General features: G+C 40.1%; 3 protein-coding genes across 6 annotated transcripts in view; all 3 read left to right on the forward strand.

Moving 5' to 3' along the window:
* The window catches only part of hectd4 (HECT domain containing E3 ubiquitin protein ligase 4), a 40,524-nt gene extending 26,166 nt beyond the window's left edge, over positions 1–14,358 (forward strand). For both annotated transcript variants that reach the window (XM_085474973.1, XM_085474974.1), the window contains exons 54-76: positions 172–308; positions 391–551; positions 634–815; positions 909–1,114; positions 1,212–1,342; positions 1,472–1,677; positions 1,785–1,964; positions 2,301–3,694; positions 3,788–3,995; positions 4,075–4,298; positions 4,714–4,859; positions 4,951–5,054; positions 5,800–5,923; positions 6,541–6,731; positions 6,837–6,983; positions 7,082–7,201; positions 8,835–8,990; positions 9,679–9,782; positions 9,963–10,184; positions 10,275–10,441; positions 10,599–10,794; positions 11,588–11,810; positions 12,068–14,358. In XM_085474973.1, coding sequence (XP_085331099.1) covers positions 172–308; positions 391–551; positions 634–815; positions 909–1,114; positions 1,212–1,342; positions 1,472–1,677; positions 1,785–1,964; positions 2,301–3,694; positions 3,788–3,995; positions 4,075–4,298; positions 4,714–4,859; positions 4,951–5,054; positions 5,800–5,923; positions 6,541–6,731; positions 6,837–6,983; positions 7,082–7,201; positions 8,835–8,990; positions 9,679–9,782; positions 9,963–10,184; positions 10,275–10,441; positions 10,599–10,794; positions 11,588–11,810; positions 12,068–12,204 — 5,066 coding nt within the window. In that variant the 3' untranslated portion in view covers positions 12,205–14,358. The remainder of the gene's footprint in view (positions 1–171; positions 309–390; positions 552–633; positions 816–908; positions 1,115–1,211; positions 1,343–1,471; positions 1,678–1,784; positions 1,965–2,300; positions 3,695–3,787; positions 3,996–4,074; positions 4,299–4,713; positions 4,860–4,950; positions 5,055–5,799; positions 5,924–6,540; positions 6,732–6,836; positions 6,984–7,081; positions 7,202–8,834; positions 8,991–9,678; positions 9,783–9,962; positions 10,185–10,274; positions 10,442–10,598; positions 10,795–11,587; positions 11,811–12,067) is intronic.
* A 2,198-nt stretch (positions 14,359–16,556) lies between these two features.
* LOC146696723 (L-serine dehydratase/L-threonine deaminase-like) lies at positions 16,557–18,847 on the forward strand. The gene is made up of 8 exons (XM_085474146.1): positions 16,557–16,619; positions 16,738–16,894; positions 17,036–17,075; positions 17,162–17,301; positions 17,512–17,603; positions 17,992–18,219; positions 18,313–18,437; positions 18,521–18,847. The coding sequence occupies exons 1-8, from the start codon at positions 16,606–16,608 to the stop codon at positions 18,712–18,714; spliced, it is 990 nt and encodes a 329-aa protein (XP_085330272.1). The 5' UTR covers positions 16,557–16,605; the 3' UTR covers positions 18,715–18,847.
* An 827-nt stretch (positions 18,848–19,674) lies between these two features.
* Positions 19,675–24,203, forward strand: LOC146696724 (uncharacterized). 3 transcript variants are annotated; one of them, XM_085474976.1, is made up of 10 exons: positions 19,695–19,957; positions 20,855–20,880; positions 21,190–21,275; positions 21,424–21,456; positions 21,552–21,641; positions 22,001–22,103; positions 22,183–22,235; positions 22,344–22,422; positions 22,644–23,509; positions 23,618–24,203. In XM_085474976.1, the coding sequence occupies exons 2-9, from the start codon at positions 20,874–20,876 to the stop codon at positions 23,177–23,179; spliced, it is 987 nt and encodes a 328-aa protein (XP_085331102.1). In that variant the 5' UTR covers positions 19,695–19,957; positions 20,855–20,873; the 3' UTR covers positions 23,180–23,509; positions 23,618–24,203. The 3 variants fall into 3 exon arrangements, with proteins under 3 accessions (XP_085331103.1, XP_085331102.1, XP_085331101.1); XM_085474977.1 differs by lacking the exon at positions 21,190–21,275 and having other exon boundaries at positions 19,675–19,957; positions 23,316–23,509; XM_085474975.1 differs by having other exon boundaries at positions 20,855–21,275.
* Positions 24,204–24,632: the final 429 nt, after the last annotated feature.

The following is a 24,632-nucleotide window of genomic DNA, read 5'->3' on the forward strand; positions in this document are numbered from 1 at the left end:
ACACAATGTGCTGTTAAAAAAAACAAACAAAAAAACCATGCAAAATTGCACAAAAAAAATCCACAAAACAGCGAGGCCAGGAAAGGTGAACTGCATTATAGTGAGGGACCACTGTAATATGATGTGATGTCATTTAAATGATCCTCGTGGTGATGTACTGTTTCAACACAGGCTTGACTGTGGTCATCCGATGTCCTGACAGCAACAATACCAACAGCACAACAGGGGGAACAGCACTGCCGAAATTTGCCATCAGGGGCATGTTAAAAACTTTTGGTTTGCATGGTGTTGTGCTGGATGTGGACTCTGTAAGTATACTCATTTACCATTATAAGCGTTTTCTATCTTAACAACAAAGATGCTGATGAACAAACTGTTTGCTTTGTTAAGGTGAATGAACTGGTACAGGTGGAGACATACCTGCGTAGTGAGGGTGTGCTTGTCAGGTACTGGTATCCAATTGAAATGCTGGAACGCCCACCTGCTGGATCTCGCCGTACTGCGGCTAATGGCTTGGTCTCATTAGACAGTAGCAACATTCAGATTCACAGGTAACATGTGAATCCAATGAGGATAAATATGACACGTCTACATGCTGCACAGAATCATTCATGCAGCTCTGCTTTATTTTAGGGAACTTCTTCGCTGTGAGAGTGCACTGGCCAGATTATACTGTCGCATGGCCTTGCTCAACATCTTTGCCCCCAAGAATCCGCACACCTTCACTCGTCTCTTCCACATACCTGCTATCCGTGACATCACCTTGGAACACTTGCAGCTTCTATCTAACCAGCTGCTGGCTCCACCCCTCCCTGGTGAGTGTGGCTATACGATATTATAATGAAACACCTTAATACCATGTGCATATTCTATTAGTGGTAAATGTGACAATTTTTTTCTTCCTGCAGATGGCACGATCAGTTCAAGTTCTGTTCTGCTGGCTCAGTCAGTATTGCACAACCTTGAGGGCCAAAGTTGCTCCCCCACAGACCTGTTTTACCAGGGCAACGCTCAGCCAATCCGGGAGTGGTTGACAGTGGCCATCACCCGTGCCTTGCATCAAGGAGAAGAAAGCTTACTTGAGCTTACAAAGCAGATATGCTGCTTTCTACAGGTATGTTCTGCCAATCTGTTATTAATTTAATACATGTATCTCAGGGTGCATGTTTACAAGCTGTTACAACTCTTACAATTGGGGTGATTCTTGACAGAATGCACCAGAGCAGTTTACATCTGAGGAGTTCCCAGTGTCAGAATCCAAAGTAAGCATGGATGTCAGCTTTCCAGGAGCTGCATTTGTGATCGTGTCCTGCAAAGAAAGCCAGCTAGGCTGTCGTAAAGAGTGAGTTATAGTGGTTTATTAAATAACAGCTTTAATAAAATAAATAAATAAAAAACATAGGAGAGAAAACTTAAAAACAAAATCAAATTGATAGCAAAAATGACATCTTAATCTTTTCTACTCCATTAGCTCAAGTCTGTACAAGGCCCCTTGGGCTCGAGTCATGGTGTATGGCCTGGGTCACAAGGTGCGGAGAAATGGCCAGCTGAATCTGATGGAGGCTGTGTGTTATCCTCTGGATGCTTCACCTACCAACACAGGCCTTATTCCCCCACCTACCACCAATCAATATCCTTCTGTTATGATCCCTACTGATAAAGTGCACATCAAGCTTGGTTAGTATCTAATTCCAAAGGGAATTTATATACGCTGCTTTAGCTGTTTTGTGAATAAACTCTGTACCCATTAAATGTAATGAAGTATCCCTTTGTCTTAATTGTAGGGGTGTCCCCCCCTCCTGGTGCTGTGCTGGTGTTGCACTCCTTGCCACTGGAGTTTCCATTAGCCATGGCATTTGCTGAACAGCTGCTAACATGGAAGCTGGGAGAGAGCAGTGAACGATCAGAGGATGAGCTGGACACAGTTCCCTCATCTGTGCTGCTACAAGTGGTAGAACTACTTGGTAGGAGGAATATCCATTGTGACACCATTTAATGTGCATGTTGTATTTCATTGCCATATTTCTGTATCCCTGTCATATAGCAGTTGTAGTATTACATTAAACACACAAATGTAGATTTCACCCATTAAATCCTAAATTGTGAGATTTCAAAAAAAGATTTCAAAATCCTAAATTGTGATATTTAGTTTTAAATTTTTATTATTCATTTTAATGTCCTTTTAGTTAGAAGTAACAACTCAAAGCTTACGAACCTAAGCTATAAGTCACGAGACATTTAGGTGCATAAAGATTTCCCAAGATCCCAATTTTGATTATTTTCTTGGTCGTTGTTCTTAGGTGGTTTGGTTTGGACAACTGATCTGGCTCCCTCCATCAAAGAACTCATCTTTCACTTGTTAGCGGAACTTTTGCGGAAGATCCACCAATTGGAGCAGCGCAAGAGCCCTACTGGTCTATCAAGTTCAATTGCTCTTTTGCTTAACCCCTGCCTCGCAGTGCTCATGGCCCTGCAGACAGAACTCCGAAAGCTCTATGACCGGGAAACTCAGGGATGGACTGCTGGAGGGGCTGGAGCAGGGGGGTCCTCATCCGGAGGCATTGCATTGGCCCTGGGTGCGGAGCAGAGTCGATTCTCCACATACTTTCATGCCCTGATGGAAGTGTGTCTGGCTGTTGCAGAGGTGACACTTCCTCTCAATGTTGGCGGCTCTTCAGTGGGAGCGCTGTCCTCCACCAGTGCCCCTAACCTTAGTGATTCTTCTTCATCCTCATCATCATCCCCAGGCCAGACACCGCAGAGCCCCAGTTTGCTATCAAAGCGTAAGAAGGTGAAGATGAAGCGTGAGAGAGCAGCAGCTGCAGTGGCAGCAGTGTCTGGTAAACGGGGAAGTGGAGGTGCAAGGCTGTCAGAGAGTGACAGTGCCCTGCTGAACATGGCAGGTAGTAAACCTGAGGACATGCTGTGGTTCCACCGCTGCCTTACTCTGCTGATGATCTTACGACACCTTGCCAACAAGGACCCACAGGGCTTAAGCGTAACCAGCGATGCAGTAACGGACGCCTGCCAGGCTCTGGTTGGACCCACTGCTCACAGTCGCCTGCTGGTGCTCTCAGGTATTCCCACGCACCTGGAGGAGGCTGTTGTCCGTAATGCTATCCGAAGGGCTTGCAACGCACATGGGGGGCTCTTTAAAGATGAAGTCTTCATTCCTCTCCAGGAGGAGGACCCCAAGAAAAAACCTGGGACTGGTGTTGCAAGCCTTCAGGATGGTAAAGTGTGTCCTGAACCTGAGCGCCCCTTTGCAAACAACGGAGGTCCCGAGAGTCCCGACAGCTCCAGTAGTGTAACTCCAGCTATGAGTGTGAGTGCTTCAGCTTCTACCAGCCAGACCTCTATCTGCAGCTCCTCTCAGGGGGTCTCCCGCACTGCCAGTGAACTTTCCGTCGATCAGGAGCTTTTAGCTGTCCCACCTCTCACTCCTGCGGCTGCAGCTTCTGCCATTACATACCCCCAGCAGGGACTCCAAGAGTCACAGACAGTTTCTAGTCAGGAGAGTCTAGATACCTCCCTGTGTAGCACAGGGAGTCTTGGGAGTCTCGGCAGCTTAGGGGAACCTGTCGACAGTGCAGAAACGCCATCCGCGTCAGATGGGGGCTCTATGCACACAGTCACCTCATTAGAGAGCAATGCAGTCATGGCCAGACCCATCAAGGGTTACGCTGTCATTGAGGTGAGCTGATTCAAATCGTTATTATTCCATCTGATTGATTTTGTGCTTAAGATGTTGAAAATGTAAGGAAAATTTCTCTTTTGGTGACTATAGGTGCGTTCTCGAGCCAAAGTGGAAAAAATTCGTGCCAGTCTTTTCAACAGCAGTGACCTGATTGGCTTGTCCAGCCTGGAAGGTGAAGAAGAACTAATGGAGCTGACCAATGAGGAGATCCTCACGGCTTCCAGTGTTAACCAAAGCCTGTTTGACACACAGGGAAGCTCTGCCCTTGAAGACTACTTCTTGGAGAAAACAATCAAAGGTTGTCACTTAACTACAATCACATATTTGCTGCTTTTAGTTTTCTTACTTTGTCTAAATTAAAATTCTTCTGTTTGAAGGTGACAAGCTTGTACCTGGAGCCCGAGATGTCCTCACAGATATTTTTAAGAGCTGTGTCCACTCGGAGCAGATGCTCAGCCTCACGCCAGCCAAGCCCGTTAAAGTGTCTGACATTTACCTCAGCAAGGAGCAGATCAACTCTCAGACACCAGGCAACCTACTGCATACTTTCTTCACCAATGTTCGACCTCCCAAGAAAGTACTTGAGGACCAACTTACTCAGGTATTAAACAAGTGCTCAACAGTAAACTTGTGAATTCTTTGATATAGTTAAATCAAAAATTTGTTAGTCTGGCTCGGTTTTAGTTTGGACTGTCACCTCACAGAGAGAAGGCCCTGAGTTTGAATTAAATCAGGACCTTTTCTGTGTGGAGTTTGTATGTTCTCCCCGTGTCAGCGTGGTTCTCTTCAGGTTCTCTGATTCCTCCCACAGTTCAAAGACATTGAATTAGTGGGGCCAGGTTAAATGCCCCTAACCTGAATTCGAAAAATTGAAGAAAATGGATAGATGGATTACTATAATTCAAAAAAAATAATAATAATAATTTAACTGTAATTTAATTTAATTGACCTTTTTGTTTTAAAACAACTTTTCAACTTTTGTACACAACAACTTACAAAATGTTTTATTTTTTTAGATTCTAAGAAAGTATGGCACTCCTAAGCCAAATAAGAACAAGTACAGCAAGGCAGGAAAAGAGCAGCATCAAGGCAAGGTAGTAAGCACCAAGAGGCCCATCACCAAACCTCCCACTAAGGAAAAGTCTGTGCTTAACAGTGTCAGGTACGTCACTCACTTTTTGAACGGTAACTACATGTATAGAGGCATAAACACACTGCCATGATAACTGAATTAAAATGTGCTCATCTCTCAGAACCGCACTGAGTGAGAAGAAAACAGTGCTAAAGCCGAAATCTCCTGAGAAATCCAGACCTGAAGAAAAAGATGTGGAAAAATCTCCTGCGAAGAAAACCGAAGGTTTGTAATAAACACTCCCACTTTGACTCCACACATCTATGAATTTTTAGCTAACACAAAGATTTGCAAAGGATTAAAACAACCTTTGAATTAACTACCTAACTACCACAGAACTAAATGTGTGGTGAAGAAATATTCACATTCCTAAGCTGTGAACTTATCCAGGCTTATCCATGAGTTTCAAATGTTCCTTCGCAAGTAAAAGTGAAATAAAAACAAAGGACACGAAAAAGTGAAAACATTTGTGCTGTGTCATGAGATAAATTTTAGGGAACCTGATGGAAATTGAACATCAAAATGATAGCAGTTTCATTTTTGCTTTTTTTTTTTTTTTTCCATAGTTGCGTCATTTCATGAGGGCACCCAAAACCAGACACGAGACACTTTGTCATATGTCAAAATCATCAAAAGCAATGTTTTGCGTGGGTGTTTTGTTTTGTTAGTATCTTAATAAACCTTTTCATTAAGTTTCATCTGAAAACTAATTAACAGCTGAAACTGTAGAGAAGAAAAAGTATAATATTTGTATCTGAATTGTAGGAAAGTAGGATGAAGCAGCACAACATTGAAATTAATGTAAGTAGGTTACCAGAGAATTTAAGACATCCACACAATTGCATTTAAAGGCACTTTTGTCTGTTGACACACCGCCAGTCCATTATCATAAAAGTGAGAATTTTCCATATCAGTAGCTGATCCATGTATTTGTAAATGAAATGCAACCTGCTGCGAATGGTTTCTTTAGTCCCAGAGGAGAAGTACTTGACACTAGAAGGCTTCCATAAATTTGCTGTTGACCGAGCCAAGCAGGACATCCGCAGTGTCTGGAGGGCAATTTTGGCTTGTGGTTATGATCTTCACTTTGAGAGGTGAGATTTGAACAGCCTTGTTTGAAAACAAACACACACACACACACACACACACACACACACACACACACACACACACACACTTAACATGTTGTCAGTTTTCTTTTGTTTTAAGTAATTCTGCCCTAATTAGAAGTTTTTAACCTTTATAAAAACAATAATAAATGCATATATTATGTCTTATTACTAACTGCAAAGATGATGATATATGTAGAATTTCTAGTGGGGGAAAAAAGCTTCATAAGCCTTATTTTGGGGCAAAGTCCCATTTTTATCAGAGTCGACTGATTCTACGGATGTAGTAAACATTTTGGTGATTATTTAAACTGAAGGTTTTTTGGTTGTTTTGTTTTTTTCTTTCTATCAAAAATAACTGCCCACAGATATTTCTATATGGCTGCTGAGTTTCTGCTTGCCTTTAAGAAGGCGAGTGTGTGAGTTGTTTCATGTCTTTTTTTTTTTTTTTCCCCTGGTTTGGCAGTTGATTGGCTCTTAGGGATCAGTTTGTATTAAGGATTCTTTGAGTGTCTTGTCTCTATCTGATAATGTTTCTGCTCTTTAATGTTTTTAATGAGCTCAGAGCTCTTTATTTAAGAACTCCCGTGCTCCTCTGCCAGGTGCACCTGTATAGACACTCGCCATGCACAGAAGGCTTGTAGAAAGTGGAGCTTAGAAATGGATGTGGCATTGGTACAGTACATCAACAGACTGTGCCGTCACCTGGCTATCACACCATCCCGGTTGCACCCCCATGAAGTCTACCTGGACCCCAGTGATGCTGCTGATCCTCGTGTGGCCTGCTTGCTCAGTATGTAAACTGCCAGCACTTTTGGAGTTTCACTGAAAAGTTTGAAACCTCGGGGGGGTTTTGTCAGCTATACATAACTTTTTGTATAAATGTCAATGTTTTCAGATGTGCCTGTGGAGAGTTTACGCCTACGCTTTGCTTTGCTGCAATCGCTCAACAACAGCCTGGAGAGTTTCTTCCTGCCGTTGGTGGAACTGAGACAAACACATACGTATCAAAACAGCATTGCAGCTCTGTTGAGTGAGGCCAAAGGTGAGCGGGATCTGAGCACACATCTCGCGTTGTAGTTTGTGTAACCTATCTGGAAAGCTTGCTTTGTTGAAATGACTCACCGCTTGTTCTATTTGCAGGCCTAATCTTTTATGACACTAAGGTCACTGTGATGAACAGAGTACTGAATGCCACAGTGCAGCGGACAGCTGACCATGCCGCTCCAGAGATTACACTGGACCCTCTAGAGATTGTGGGAGGTGGGTATTCCTTTCACTGGTTCACGTTTTTTAGTTTTTCAAAGTTCTATATCACTTAACGGAGCATTAGGGCCACATTAAGAAAAAATTATTATTGATCATTTTGAGAAAAAAATGTAGAAATGTGGAGATTAAAATATTTTCAAGGCAAATTGCCACAGCTGCTATATCCTCCATATAATGGCTTGTGTAGCTAAGTTAGTGACATTATATTTCAAAATCGGTTTTAGTTACAAGAAAACGATTTCTCTTTTAGCACATAAACAGAGTGTGGTAATAAGGATCTTGAAACGATGGTGCAGAAAGCAACATCTGGTCAGAAGGAAAAAAACCCACAAACTTTGAAGAGCGTGTATATTGTATCACAAGATACAGTCCCACTGCGCAAGTGACATCGGACTGTTGTCTTTTATATGTCATATGTTTATATGTTTGATCCACTGAAGGGGTTGTTTTGTAACGCCAGGCAATGTTGTTTTTGTTTTTTCAACGTCTACTGAACGTCTAAAATGTGGTTGTTGAAGACATCTTCGACTCATTTTAGACTGTTTTTAGGCTGCTTCTATGGGCTCTATAGTCCCATGTTTCCAGATGGTGGAGGGCATGTTTTCTGTACAGAAACAGTTATGTGTGAAGGAATACAGAGCGATTAGTGGACATCTTCAGATGGCGTGGGCTCCTGAGCTAAAACAAAAGTGAGCAGCTGCACGGTGGATTTGGAGCAGAAATGTCCCGAGCTTCTCACAGACAGTTTGCAAAATGTGCGAATAAACAAATACTGTTGAGCAGAGTAGTCCAGTTTATACACAATTGCATAAACTTCTCATACTTTCTGTTGCAACTTCTTGTCTTGCTACTGAATACAAACACACTCACTTCCTCTTACAAACCTCTTCACAAATAAAACGGGATTACTTGTAAATATGGAGCATATATAAAGAAAATGCTCTTTTAAACTTTTTAAATACAATTGTGCTCTTTTTAAAAGGAATTTCAAAAGTTTTCAAAAATACTTTAACCATAATTATTTTGCATTTTAACATTAAAAAAAATACCAACATGTACTGAATAAATCAATAGAATAACACATAAGTAATGAGGGATGTTTTTAAATAATCTTTATTTAAACATATTGTTTATGTTGATAACAATAATGTTTATATTTGTAATTAAAAATACTACATTTCTTAATCATGTAAATTTCCGGCACCTGTCACAGATGTCCACGTGACGCCCAAAGTAATTATCCTGTCCAAAGTTCATATATTGAGCATTATATTAACCTCCAAGGTGGGTCATGGTTTGGCGTCCAAATTGTGGACCTTGTTTGGACGTCGTATAGATGTCGATTGCTTGCAAAAACAACAGACCCAATATAGACATGGTCTGAGCATCTATCTAACATCCAATGTTTAGTGGGATGTAGCAGCTAATCAATTTGTTTCAGTAACTCATCTACACAAAGCATCTTGCAGAGGCTGCATCAGTTTGTAATCTGCACATTTTGGGGGTTTTTTTTTCTCAAAATGATCAATAATTATTTTTTTTTCTTAATGTGGCCCTAATACTCTTCATACTTTCAAGGTATCTTGTCAAACGTGCTTTTTTTTCTGATTGGGTGCGTCTGCCTCAGGTGAGATCAGGTCATCAGAGAACACGTACTTCTGCCAGGCAGCACGCCAGCTGTCGTGTGTGCCGTCATCCCAGCTTTGTGTGAAACTCGCCAGTGGAGGAGACCCAACCTACGCCTTTAACATCCGCTTCACTGGAGAGGAAGTTCATGGCACGAGTAAGAATTTCTCCCTCACAATACTTCTGTACTGCCTTTGATTCTTGCGCTTGAGATTTATTTTAATTCATAAACTTCCAAATAACTGGTACAACTAACTAACCAGTATTAAAAGCAAAATACAAAATCAATGGCAAAATATATGAACTTTTAATCGGTTGAGAATCTAAGCACTGGATATACTTAGATTTATTCTGCTCTGCTCATTTTGTTTTTCTGTAATACAGGAAGAAGTAAAGAGACTAACATCATGTAAATGTGGCATTTGCAGTTACTTAATTACACTGTCAGGCCATAAAATAAATTGACCACTTTCAAGACATTACAGGCCAATGTAGGTTTTCTGTTTCGTTTTGATAGAAGTTTCCATGTTTCACTATATTTCACAATATTTTTTGTTATAAAAAAAATAATACCGGAACCTAAAAAAAGGAACGACATTTCTACCAAAATAAAACAACAAAACTGGCTTTAAGAAGGGGTAAATAAGCACCATGTGTAAAAGGAGTTCTCATACTGCAATAGTTAATCACATAAGCAGAAGCCTGCAGCACAGATTCCGGGTCTATTTGTATTGAACTAAAATTCTTTCAAAGTTTGTTTGTATGTGCACTTTGAATCAATGTACAGCCCTGTGAATAGTATTTGCCCCCTTCCTGTTCTAACTGGCTGTGATCAATGTGTGCAGGTGGCTCTTTTAGACACTTCCTGTGGCAGGTGTGTAAGGAGTTGCAGAGTTCTGCACTTTCCCTGCTGCTCCCCTGTCCCAGTGCTGCAGCCAATCGTAATAAGGTAATATTTATTTTCTATTACCTACCATGTTTTCTGCTTTTTTTGTCTTTTTTGCTCTATTTGTTTTCATTCATATCCGACTGTGTGCTAGATACTAACTGAAATGTGTTTTATCACACATGATGCAAACTGCTGTGTTAGGAGTAATATAATTCGTATCTGTATTTGTGCTGTTCTCAGGGGAAATATATCCTCACTCCATGCCCTATCAGCTATGCAGAGGAACAGTTGCTGCACTTTTTTGGCCAACTACTAGGCATAGCCATACGTGCAGATGTGCCACTTCCTTTGGACTTACTGGGCTCATTTTGGAAGGGCCTAGTTGGTGAGCCTCTCGACTCAGAGCAGGACCTGCAAGAAGCTGATGTGCTTACCTACAACTATGTCAAGAAATTTGAAAATGTAAGTGTATATTAGTGTTTGTAGCACCTTTAGATGCTACCAACATGACTCTAGTGACCTCAAATTTACCTTTTCCCTCCTATGCTGAAGGTGACTGACGAGACCGAGCTAGAGGCCCTGTGTGCTGAAATTTCCTCCCAGCACCACTCAGGAGAAAGCCCAGACTCCCCCAGCCGTCCCTGCTGCACCTTTACCTATGTCACTATGACTGGTGAAGAAGTGGAGCTTTGTCAGGGAGGGCGGAGCCTCATTGTCAGGTACAAATCATCCCACTGATCGCATTTTTGTTGTTGTTCCCGTTCCCGTTTGCAGTTATCTTAATTCGGCGTAAGTTGTCTTTATAGCCAAATGCCACAGAACATTAGGGTGTGATTTCATTCTGGATATCCTGTGTACTTGTATCTGTCTGCAAAGCTGGCAGAACAAGGATGTGTATGCACGGGCGGTGCGGAGCCTTCGTCTGAGGGAGCTGCAGAATGTGGAGTGCATGACAGCGGTGCGTGCAGGGCTCGGATCCATCATTCCCCTGCAGCTGCTTACCATGCTCAGCCCTATAGAGATTGAGCTGCGCACCTGCGGCCTGCCTTACATCAACTTGGAGTTCCTGAAGGTAAAGCAGTGTTAATTTTGTTGACCAATAATTGTCATCATAGTTCACGTCAACATTTTTTTTTCTTGTCTGACACGCAAAGAAGACGATAACTAAAATAAAATGTACTGACATTTTCTTAACAAATGAAAGCAAGATGAGAAAATTCTGGAGAAATAAGATCCAATCAGAACTAAAAAAGTTGTGTATAAAGGCGGGCCAGTTTGGAAGTGATCCAGTCAGAAGTAATCTAGTTGTGCAGTAAGGTTAGAGGTGCACATTTGATCTGCTGCCTTGAAGAAAGCAGGAGAGTTCGGCTCCTTGTTTCTCATAAAAATGTGAAACAAGGAGCAAAATGTCAACACTTGGAAGACAGGGAGGAGTAGACGCATGGACACATTTGGCACACATGAAACTACGCCGTAAACTGTGTGAGCAACTCTAGCTGGTAAATACACTTTATATTTTAGTCAAATAAATCAACCTCAAATTTAGTCTACAAGAACCTTTTGATACATAGTCAACTAAAATGAGAAGAATTTAGATGCCTAAATTATTAAAACATTAAAACATGCCTAAAACTAAATCAAAGCTTGCTATTAAAATTAACACTGAGGTGAAACATATATTTGTGTGAAAGTGATATGTCTGTGTCACTTGTCATTAAAGTTTCTTTGTCGGGCTAGGCAGTTTATTTATTTATTTTATTCTGCTATTGATTCATGCTAAATATATGAAATACAGAGAGATTTCACTCACCTCGTGTTGTCACGGGTTAGTATTTAATTTCAGCATGTGCTCGGTTCCCTCGTAGGCTCATACAATGTATCAGGTGGGCCTGATGGAGACTGACCAGCACATCGAGTTCTTCTGGACCGCCCTGGAGATGTTCACTCAGGAGGAGCTCTGCAAGTTCATCAAGTTTGCATGCAATCAGGAGCGCATCCCATTCACGTGCCCCTGCAAGGATGGGGGGCCTGACACCGCTCATGTTCCCCCATACCCCATGAAGATTGCCCCTCCTGATGGGGCAGCAGGTAAGATCTGAGGGTTAAGCAAGGCCCCGAATCATCTCAGCTTCTCTTGCAAACTTGAGCAAACTCTAAAATGTTAAATTACAGACACACATTCAAAATCTCAGGCTTGCTGTCATTTACTGTACACCTGCATAGCTGGCAGCTTATTATAGCACCTGCTACGTAGCACGTCATTGGGCTTCTGGTTCATTAACAACTGGCAAACATGCATAACTGGGAGAGAAGTGCTGGGTTATGAACTCCTGTTTCTCCTTTAGGTCAGCCAGACTCTCGCTACATCCGGGTGGAGACCTGTATGTTCATGGTGAAACTGCCCCAGTATACTTCTTTGGACGTGATGCTGGAGAAACTGCGCTACGCCATCCACTACCGCGAGGACCCACTCAGCGGCTGAGAAGACTTGACAACCGAATATTCCCCCCCATGTGCCCCAAACCTCGCCCTCACCCGTGACCCCTTTTCTCCCTTCATCCCCAAGTTCCTGGACTTTCCTCTGAGACAGACCTTATGCTCTGCTGCATTGACAAGTCACAAAGTTAATTTTATTACATTTTCAGTGGCAATGCTTTGTTTATCCCTGCTTTATATTGCAGTTTACACAAATTGTACGTTTCATTATTTTGATTTGTTTTGCTTTTTTTTTTCTTCTTGTTATTGTATTTTATTTTCTTTTATTATTTTTTTTCAAGGGAATTCAGGGAAGATATTCTGAATTGGCACTGACACGGAGTTTGAGGACGACGCTGAAGTGAACCAACTGTGAGACTTTTTGTTCACCTTTTCCTCCCCTTTCCTTTAACAGAAGGATTAACAAGGTTCAGTCAAATTCTGTGAATTTAGCAGCGTTACGGGCTAACTTTGAGATCAGCACTTTGAATTTAATTGAATTCACGATTGCTTAACATTTTAGCACTGTAATCTCGGTCTGACTCGCTGGATTTGGCATTGCCATTATGGCACAAAACAAACATTTACTCTCCTAACGCTTAACCTAGCTGCCTCCCTCTGCCACCCCTCTGTGGGGGTGATGTTCAGAAACATGCCTTTGCTGTAGGAGCCTCTCTCAAGAGGGTAATGCTGTGTGTGAAAATCAGATGATGATCATGGCTTTTGAGTTTAAGGTACAATGACTCTCCCCCCCCAAAAAAAGAAAAGAAATTTGTATTGCTGTCTAGTCTTGGAACCTGTCAAGTATAAGCAGGCAGAAGGTGTGAACAAGTGCTGTACAGGATATTATGTAGTTTACTGCCTGTTTTAAATAAAAATGAACTCCTAATGGACAAACTAACTTATGCCTATATAAACTGATTACATTTTATCCAAGTCTCTGAAGGGAGGGTATTTAAGTCATGTAAAAAGTCATATTAATCTATTAGTTTATGAATAGATAGATACTTTTATTTTATTTTTTCTCTTTTGTTTTTTTTTTTGTTTTTTTTAATACCTTAGTAGCTGTGGCAGAACGAGGGGTCAGGTAGAATGGACGATGGTAATCGAAGCCTGCTCTGTTTTTTTTGGTTTTTTTGTTTTTTTTTTATAAAGTTGCATTACAAATTGTGAAACCTATGTTGCATTGTGAAAGCAGGAAGGGAACCCATGAGCTGCTGCTCTTCCACATTGTTTGTGTAATAACTTCTACTGAATGTGAATGTCCTTGTTTCCTGTTCCCAATATACGTGATCTTCACACGTACACCGAGGAAGGGGCAGCGGGTTAAATTGAGTTCTGCCTTTTCATAGTTTTCTTTAATGAGAAATGAACAGCATTCTGCTTTTTTCTTTTCTTTTTCTTTTGGTCAAATTACCCATAACCAAATGTTTAGCTGTGTTTAAAAAACAATAAAATAAATAAATAGGATGGGAAAAAAAATGTAAATAGACTAAAGTTATGTTTGGCAATTTTTATTAATTGCTAATTCACTTCACCTTATAACTTTTGGTTTTCGGTTTGCACTACTCTTCCAAGAAAAGATTCTAAAATGAGCAAACTAGCTGATGTCTGTTGGATATCCAGTTTGTTGTGTTGTTATTTTTTATGAATTTTTTGGAAATACCAATAATATTATTATCACCTTTGTCTTGTACTCAGATGGATTCAATTTCTTCTACTCATGGTGAAACATGTTTTTCTTGTGTGAGTAAAATCGCCATTTTACTTGGATAGTACTGAAAAACACAGCGAAAATTGCTATTTGACTAATTGGGTTGTTGATTGCTTGCAAATTTTTTGGTTTTTGGTTCAGTTCCTTTTGAAGGGTGATACACCGCTGCTAACAGGGACGCTCTCTCTTCTACTACTCCTTCTTGGGAGGGGTAGGAAAGGTTATAAAACGGACATATCCATACAAGGAGGTGTTACGATAAAATGTGTGCTGTACATTTACTTGATATTTATTACAATTATTTATGGTTGCATTAACTTAACTTTTACTGTCTTACCTCTGCACATCGGAAGCTTAACATATCTAAAAATGGATTATACAGATGTAAAGAATCAGATGGCATTTGAGATTTGTGTCACAATAAAGAAATGTCTTCATGTACAAATACTCTTTGTTGTTGTGTTTTTGTTTTGTTTTGTTTTTTTGCTCTTGATCTAATTATCATTTTAACTAATTGGTCTTTAAGTTATTGGTCACAGGAAACCTCACATTTTCATACTTGACCAGCCAGTGCTGGTGATGTGACTTGGTGAATGTGACTGTTACCAGTCTCTTTTGACAATTAGTTCTCATCATGACGTCATGGTTTGTCTATTTTAAAACATGCTTTGTATGTTTTACTGGCAGTTAAGTAACTGCCAGTAAAACAGTAAAACTGACTCAATAGTTGGATTCTGTTTCATTGTGTGTTCTATTCAAAGAAAACTGTCTTGAGCAATGTGTGTAATTGAGGAAGAGACCAAAAGACTTTGTGTGCTGTCAGTGCTTACTGAGCTTTTATACTGCTTTGCTGAAATTTCTAGGTCAAATTTAAGACATACAGTTAGGTCTATATATATTTGAACACTGACACATGTTTATTTTTATTTTTTTACTTGTTTACTTATGTTTACTGAAACATATTCCAGTAATAGTTATATAATGGACATGGACATAATGTGTAAATGTAAACTTTAAGCTGTCATTTAAGAGTATTTACAGTAAAACTGGATAAAGGGTTTAGGAGTTTTAGCTCCTTAACATGTGCCACCCTTTTTAAAGGGGACCAGAAGTAACTGGACAATCGACTAAAAGGCTCTTTATTGGACAGGTGTGGGCAATCCCTTTATCATGTTGTTATCAGTTAAGCAGATCAAAGGCCTGGAGTTGATTTGAAGTGTGGTGCTTGTATTTGGAAGATTTTGCTGTGAATGGACAACATGCGGTCAAAGGGGCTCTCTGACACCACCAGGAACTCAATTATTACTCACTTAAGGAGACCAGAGTGTAAATGCGGTGTAATGGAAACATAATAAGTAGCTAAACTCCAAATTAACTTAGCTTAAATGCTGTTTTTGAAATATTATACCAAAGCAATTTACAAACCAAATATAATACATATATAATATGCACTGTATACACGTGCAGTAGCATGGTGTGCACACTGCACTCCATGCCCAGATATCCCAAGTTATTAGCTTAAACCTTAAAATGCTATTTTATGCCGAACTGTGTTGTCTTTGGCATTTTTCTTACAAATGGGGAAAATCAGCTGCTAGTAACAAAGTGCCTAACCATACAATTCAAAATAGTTTTTTGCTGTCTGTTATGTAAACACACAACACTGGTTAGGTGCTTGAATGATTCGTAGGTGAGTGTTAAGTTGCTTAACTAGAAAAATTTGCATTTCCTGCGAAAATGCTGTGTGGATGCCTTAACGCTGAAGATTTCTGCTGAAAAAAGCTGAAAAAGTTTTTTAAAAAAAACAAAAACAAAAAAAACCCCATGAGCAGGATTCGAATCTGGCCCTTTGGGTCTCAAGGCGGCTACTCATCTTACTGAGCCAAACTCCTGCTCACAATGAAAAGGTGGAGAGACTGACAATTACTAATAATAATGGATTGGATTTATATAGCGCTTTTCAAGGCACCCAAAGCGCTTTACAATGCCACTATTCATTCACACACTGGTGGAGGCAAGCTACGGTTGTAGCCACAGCTGCCCTGGGGCAGACTGACAGAAGCGAGGCTGCCATATCGCGCCATTGGCCCCTCGATGGCTGTCAAGAAAAATGGGTGATGATGACTGTTTTGTAACCATGTCTTCAGACAGTTTTTTGGAAATTCAGTTGTGACACAATGACTCACACTCAGTGCCTGCCTTTGTTTGTTGGTGATTGGGGATGCCAGCACTGTGTCCAACTCCTTTAGATGGGAGAGAGAAAGTAAATCCATCATGGGTAGATTCAAATAAAACAAGAACAAGATGAAACTAGGCATCTAATAACGGGGAACTGTTTTTAATAACATCTACTTTGTGGACATTTTTTTTTTTAATATTCTTTCCCAACTGTATCAGTACTAAGCAGGAGGTTGTGTTTTTTCTATGATTTGGTTCTCAGATTGTTATAATAATTACATAATAATAAGCACATTTCACAAAAATTGTGCTTGCAATCAGAAAGTCATTCACTTTTGGGTTGTCTCATCCTCATCATGACTGGGAGGAGTCTGGTCTGAATGAGCAATGCTGATTGGTTGAGAAATGGGTTTGGTTTGTCAAGTCCACAGACAAGTGCTACATAAATTTGACAAATTTTAGTGATAAAGAGACACAAGAATAAGGATCCACAGGATCTGTAATATTCAGGGAAACATGTCTACAACTAGGTGAGCTGAAACCTGTGTTCTTCTCGTATAAATGACCGCATTGTGAATTGATATTTTGTAATTTTTTTAGGTTGATGTTTTAAATTTTTGATCTTTTTGCTTGCCCTTTGGTCCAAAGTGAAATGAAGACCCAGCAGGATCTTCACGTGGCCACTCCAGTGAGGGAGAGCCTTGCCCTGACCAAACTGGCCGGGACCTCTATTTACCTCAAGCTGGATTCGTCGCAACCGACAGGATCCTTCAAGATCAGGGGCCTCGGTCACCTGTGCAAAACGGTGAGTAATTCCTATCTGGCAATGATTTGATTTCCCCTGCATTTGAAAGAGGATCTTGTCGGGAGTGAAAGGAACCGGCAAGGGTCAGTTTACTGGCTCATGAATTCTGTGTTGACATGTTTGTTATGGGTTTCCTTGTAGCTGGCAGAGCGAGGATATGAGCGATTTGTCTGCTGTTCAGGTGAGAATACAACAGTCTCTACTTTACCATATTGATGCATTCAGTGTGTCTAATTTAATTGTTTGTTTGTTTGTTTGTTTCAATAGGAGGAAATGCCGGCATGGCAGCAGCTTATTCTGCCCGCAAGCTCGGGGTTCCTGCAACTATCATTGTCCCAAACGTCACACCGAACATAACAGTGGAGAAAATGAGGGATGAGGGAGCCACTGTGATCATTCATGGCAAGGTTAGTTAAATGTTCCTCAGTCACTTTTTTACTTTTTCCCAGAACAAATGAATGTACGAGGGTGGTAGATTCTGAATGAATATGCTTCATTTTATTAACCCACAGGTTACATTTAGAATACAAGATGACTATTAAATGGTTTTCATTGATTGAAGGGAACTGGGGGGGGGAGAGATATACCAGATCATTTGTATGTTTTCTTTTCCACAGAATGTAGATGAAGGCATTGCATACGGACAGGAGCTTGTGGCAAACAACGCTGGCTGGATATACATCCCTCCCTTTGATGATCCCCTCATCTGGTAAGATGGCTTCAGTTGGCATCCTCGGAGCTGTGACTGTGTTTACATTAGCCTTCTGTTACTGTGACACCTGTCTTATCATGCATGAACAGAGCAGTTGCAAGGAGTAAATGAGATGATGTGGCAAGATGTATGTTATCACAGCTATTCTGGGGGAGGTTGTCAGATAACTAATTTGTTTGAGATGTCACATTCAAAGTGTTAAGCTTAACCATAAATTATTGAAATTATGGGTTACTTGGTATATTATTGGCATTTGATAATCATATGCCACAACCAAGCTTTATAAACCAGGCTGCACCATGCAGAGATTTCCTATATTGCTGTGCATTAAAGCAAAATCAGTGCTGAGTTTCTAGAAACTGACAGCTTGCGTTTGTGTACAAAGGGAAGGCCACACATCTCTGGTGAAGGAGCTGGAGCACGACCTGAAGGAGAAGCCAGGAGCGATAGTGCTGTCAGTGGGAGGCGGGGGCCTGCTGAATGGGGTGGTGGAGGGACTGCGTCGCGCCAACTGGGCTGACGTCCCTGTTGTAGCCATGGAAACTATGGGTGCACATAGCCTCCATGCAGCCATGGAGGCTGGAGAGCATGTGACTTTACCTGCGATTACAAGGTACTGCTGATTAGCTAATTAACTAAAAAAAATAAGGGTGTCAACAAATGTTTGGACTGGTGGTGAACAGCGGCCTTGTATTATACTCTACAGTGTTGCAACCACACTGGGCGTGGCAAAGGTCTCAGCGCAGACAATGAAACTGTCACAAGAACACCCGATTCTGTCAGAAGTAGTCACAGACCAGGAGGCTGTGAAAGCTGTTGAACGCTTTGTGGGTGAGTACAACCTGAAGAGACAAACAACAGATTTGAAATGACCGATCTGATCACAGATCTCTCCTGATATTCTGCCTCTGCAGATGATGAGAAGATCCTGGTGGAGCCTGCCTGTGGTGCTGCTCTGGCAGCGGTGTACAGTGGCATTATCAAAAGGCTGAGGGATGAGCGCAAGCTGCCGCAGCACCTGGGCCCTGTGATCATTGTGGTGTGTGGCGGCAACAACATCAGCTTGGAGCAACTGAACAAGTTGAAAAAGCAGCTTGGCATTATTTAACTTCACCCTGAGTTTTCCTGACCTTTCTTCCTTTTCCCCACCTGCTCACAAACCCTAAACCCTATTTTACTCTCTGTAATATATTATAAGTACTTGTATGTAGCACTTAATAAAGATGGGATATGTTTATTAATTGTGTTTCTGTTTATAAGGTCTGTCTGAAAAACAATAATTTAACCCACATTTAAGCTGCATTTGATTTGTATTTAGTATGTTTTGTTTGTAGGGCCGTTACATATGGTATATATGTGGTGTATACTGACTGTATGTTAGGCACCAACATGAAAATTTAGTAAAGATGCACAAAACTCCATTTGACGTAAAACAGTTCACTCAGTGTGTAACTGTTCACCATAAAATATGTGAAAAAAAAACCCCAGGTCTAATTATTTATTAGTTATTGGCCTTAAAAATAACCAAATTTCAGACTATTCTTTATTTTAAACTATAGTTCTGTTCTTTGTCTTAAAACTAACAAGTTCTTCAATTTACCGTATTGGCCAAAAGTCTTGAGCCACCTTTGATTTCTTTGTATTTTACTTGCAAAAAGCCACTGTATTTATTTATTTATTTATTGTAATTTAAAAAACTGTCTTGAGCAATAGCTCTCGAGAGTTAATCAACAGTTTGATTGGCATAAAATATATATTTTCTTGCACCAACAAGCTGATTCCCAAAGAGCTATTAGCCCAAAATCTGGAACATCACAGCATGGTGTGCAGCATTTCCTTAAAAATTTTAAGCAAGCTGAACAAGTAGAGGATTAAAAAAGAAGAACTGGGCTGAAAATCAGTGTCAACAGGTCTTGTCATTCATATGTAGGGGATAGTTTGAGGCTAAATTTCAGCCAGTGATGTTTGGGATTTTTGTTGAAACTGATGGAATTATGAACACAGAAAAGTACATTCAGAATTTGATCAAACATGTAATACCATCTGAAAAGGATTTTGAATGACAGTGGCTTCATTTTTCAACATGACTGATGCCAAACAGGACGATCTGATTTCCTCGTGTCAGCATTGTTCCCACATCATCATAATTAATGTTGTTCCAGGTTCAACATTGCAAGTGACCAATCACCTTCTTGTGACGTCATTCCTTTGCGACTTCGAAATACCCGCCTTCGATTATTTCGAAATACAAGTGAAGAAGCGAAAAACCGCCGCCTGTCCGCCGAATTTGAAGTCAATTCGCCTGTCCGCCGAATTTGAAGTCAATTTAGGATACTTTCCTTTAATAAACGGTAAGCATTATACATATGTTCCTCACTTGGCTTGCTGTTTGTTTGCTAGCGATAGGCTACTTGACGACAGCATTAGCTAACCAGTGTTCCCCAACTTTTTGGGTGTTTCGTGGCCCGGGGGTTGGGTCAGGCAAAATTGCAGTAGCTTCCCTGATCATTTTACAAACATAAGTGAAGAGAATCTGGACTAAAAGGCCTAGACTTATGGTTGTGTGCTGAATCTATGAATCAAACTATCACCTGGAAACATAATTAACTGGTCCATAGCTGTGAAACTGGACATGAGTTCTTGATTCTATGGAGATTAACAGTAATCCAGAAATTTACAAATTTGTCCTGGTACATCGCGTAAATGTTGTCCCAGGGACATCGCGTAAATGTTGTCCCTGGGACATTGTGTAAATGTTGTCCCTGGGACATTGTGCAAATGTTGTCCCTGGGACATCATGTAGAAGTTGCCCTGGGACATCGTGTAGATGTTGTCCCTGGGACATCGTGTAGATGTTGTCCCTGGGACATCGTGTAAATGTTGTCCCTGGGACATCGTGTAATTGTTGTCCCTGGGACATCGTGTAGATGTTGTCCCTGGGACATCGTGTAATTGTTGTCCCTGGGACATCGCGTAAATGTTGTCCCTGGGACATCGCGTAAATGTTGTCCCTGGGACATCGCGTAAATGTTGTCCCTGGGACATCGCGTAAATGTTGTCCCTGGGACATCGCGTAGATGTTGTCCCTGGGACATCGCGTAGATGTTGTCCCTGGGACATCGTGTAGATGTTGTCCCTGGGACATCGTGTGATAGCTTGTAAATAATGGAATGAAAATTATTGATTGTTATTAACTTGTGAAAAAGAAGTGTAACAAATCCACATGTTATGTTCTTACACCCTTACAGAAACTGTGACTCCTTCACAATGTCAGGTAAATGTCAACTCATGTTGAATAATCAACCAATCAAGCCTTTTATTATCACATGCAATGTTACACGTACAACTGCAATGAAAATTTCACCCCCTTCTGACCATACATATATTGCTTAAACATCACATTGGGAAGACAGGTCGGAAACAGTTAGGAAGGTCAGAAAACAATTTAATTAATAGATGAGGGGAGAGGAGGAGAAAAAAGAACTACAACCAGACAAAGCTCCTAGAAGACTGAAATGGATGATGGTTGCAGCATGCAAAAAGAAAATGATATCTGTTGACTACAGCATATGCTTTCTCACAGATTACCTTGTGGGAGTAGCTGGACCAAACTCTATTGGTATTTCAAGTTTGAAATCCCTGTTTGACCAGACTAACATTTCAGATGAGGTACCTCTTGACATAAAAATCCTTTTATGTTGTCATAAAACTAATGTTAAATTCTGCTTTAAATACACTTTATTGTACAATTTACTTAATGAATCGTGTTCCTTAGTTCTGTTTTTATTTATATGTATTTATTTATTTGTTTTATAAGGTAATAGATGGCCTAATCTATTTGCAGTGTGAGGTATGTTGAAAAGCTTGTTTGATCATAATGACATAGCATGTTTACGTTTTTGTAATGTATTTGAAAACATAGGTGTATTTATGTTATTTTTATAGAATTTCCCTCACATTTATCCAATACCAAGCCAAATCACTGGAAAAATTTTGGATGGGTCCACAAGAGCACAAAGTGCATACTTTTTGAAGGTATGACTTGGACTGTGGTAACTATGTTCTTATCACAAAGGGTTTATAAGTTGCCACTATAAACAAACAGCATTTTCCAAAATTGAAGCCTTGTCAGAAGAACCTGAAAAATACCTTTCTGAAACCTTTTCTGTGTAAAGACTTGTTCAAAAGCAATGCACACAGATTAAAACATTTCTGTCTTGGCCAACTGATAAAGAACACCAAAAATTTAGTGGTGCGTGTTGAGTCTGTGGTCTTGATTTGTTTTGTACACACTATAGAAATTAATTAATGTAAACCAAACAAACAAACATTTCTTTGTTAATCTAATTCTTTTTGTTCTTTTTTTTTTTTTTTTTTTCTTCGTCAATTATTAGTTTGCCCAATCTCTCATTGACGGTAAAACACAAGTGGAGGAGTACAACACTGAAATCACAAAGCTCACGTCCCGACTTTGCCACTACTTATTTTCCTCAATAGGTAAAGATAAAATTAGCTGCCTTCTTTTTCTCTAACATTGGAAAATGTAACTTGTACTTAAACAAATTATATTTTGCAGATCGAACTAGGAAGTGCAGTCAGTGCTGGTGTGTGATTGCAGCCAAAGACCGGGTACACTATGACATGTCCTTAGCCATATAGATTGTTTATTTAATGGACTTTGTTCATTTGTTTTTTGTTTGTTTATTTCTTCTTCTTTCTTTTTTTTTTAATTCACAGGTGCAGTGCCAGAAATGTGGTGCATACAAGCACATGCGTTGTTCAAAGTCTGTTTGTGGCATCTGTATCTTCTGTGAGAGTAAGTCACAATATAACTAAACAATGTCCAAAAATGTTTAAAGTGAATTTTTTTTCCGTAATTTTGCCTTTGCACACCAGGACTGTGTAATTAAAGTGGACGTTTCAAGATCCAGTTTTTACACAAAACTATTTTAGACATAACTGTGTCGTATTGTGGGGATTTCTCTTCACAATTAAATTGATATAGTGCTGTTTATATCATTCTTCTTTATGTAACAGCACAGTGCAGCACAGCAGAGGGAAAGGAGTTGTGCAGCATAGTGGGTGGCTATACAGGAGGAGCAATAGAAGTAGCCAGTGAAGAATGTCATCAGGGAAAGCATCAGGCAGCGAATGACAAAGGAAAAGTTCCTAAGGGAGAGAACATCTGCAGCAAATCGACAAGTAACAGTGAGATAGGAAGACTGACAGTCAGAGATGAAGGTACACAGACTGAAGACAAAGAAAAAGAAACAGAAGTATACGGCACAAGTCTGAGTACAGATAATGCTGCTGCTGATGATGTTGACAGGATCGATGCAGATACAGAATTCCAAACTGATTCAGAAGGAACTAGTACAGTTTACAGAGTGCATGGTCGCTTATCTGTACCAAGCTCAAAAAAGAAAACCTACACAATAACAGAAGACGAGATCAAGCGCAGAATCAACGCAGAGAACATGTCAGTTCATGTTTTCAGAGGTTTGATTGGGGTAGATATACATTTCGTGATTTTGATGTCACCTGAAATAAATCCGGGTTACTCGTATCAATGAAGTGACAATGTGGCTGGAAATTGTGCATTTGCTGCAACATATACACAATTACACCATGTAAACAAAAGCATTTAACTTTGTGCGTGTGTGTGTGTCTCTCTCTGCTCTTTTGGTGTTTGCACTTTTTCTTTTTTAGGGCCGTAAAGCCAAACTGCCCGCAATGATTCTTGACAGGCCTAAGAAGGCCAAAACTAAAGTAACAGTGTTTAGTGTTCTGAGTGAAGAGGAGGCTGGGGAGCTAGCCCTCGGGTTTGCCGGAAGATTGGCCTGCGATGTCACAACAGACATGGTCTGTAAAGGCATCGACCATTCAAGTGCTGATATGACAAAGTAAGTTAGTAAAACAATATGAAAGTTGTATCTTTTTTGGTATTATTTGTCATTTCCCCGTATTTGGGTTATTGGTGTAACATTGTTAATCTTACTTTCTAATAACAGACAGACTCTTCTCAAAATCCAACACAATCTTAAACATGAGCTGACTGATTCCTCAACCTTCAGTTTGCTGACACACACCTTTGGCCCCGCTGCACTGGATTCTGTCATTTCATTCCTGTGTGAAAAACTTGATCTTGTTTCTTAAATAATGAAACCTTTTGTGACTTTTGTTTGTTCTGTAAATCAGAATCTTGAAAATTGTTCATTGTTGTTCTAAGTTTGTGTTAACTATTTGGCAAAAATGATTGGTTCCTAATCCAAACAGCATAATGACTGTTCTAACACATATCTTAAAAATGCTACAAAGAAAGAAAATTATCACATATGTTTCAATATGAATGTAATTGTGTCACACTCGGTTTGTAGTAACTTTCCTGTTTTATTTTGAGTTTTGGTATGTTTACACTGTTATTTTTATTTCCCGTGTGTTCGTCTTCCCTTATTAGTTTTACTGTATTTAATTAGTCTGATTTAATAACTTATAATTATTTACTTTCCAGTGTGTATATATGCTCCTCGTTTGGATTATTGTTTGTTTGAGTTCTGCCTGTCTTTTCTATTAAAGATTTGGACTTTTGGACTATTAGTGGACCTCGTAGGTTTTTATTCTGTTCAATTGGTAATTGACTGGGTTTAATTTAGTGGCCTGGAAAACAGGCCGGAGGGGTCTGGTCATTTTAACCCCCTAAGACCCGAAATCTTCCATGGCATGCATTTTTAACTTCTCTTTGATATTTGGGCCGATTGGAACCCGATGAATGTAAAAAGAAAGAATTACCAGGTTTTGTTTTTTTTTTTACCTAATTTTTGTTTCTGAGAAAAATGAGAGCCACATATGAGGACATTAATTTGAAATTTCGATAGAACAGTTGCAGTATAATGTCCTCATAACTGTATATCAGGCACTTGTTGATCAAGATATAGTATTTTGGTCTAAATAACCCAAAATGTGATGTCCACATGTGTGGACGCCAGGCTGGAGTAAAGTGTTAGAGCTATTTATACCTATGTAAAC

This window comes from Copadichromis virginalis, linkage group LG12 (assembly GCF_057382275.1).
Source record: "Copadichromis virginalis isolate Kocher_CV1m ecotype Utaka linkage group LG12, C_Virginalis_male_GT1.1, whole genome shotgun sequence".
NCBI lineage: Eukaryota > Metazoa > Chordata > Actinopteri > Cichliformes > Cichlidae > Copadichromis > Copadichromis virginalis.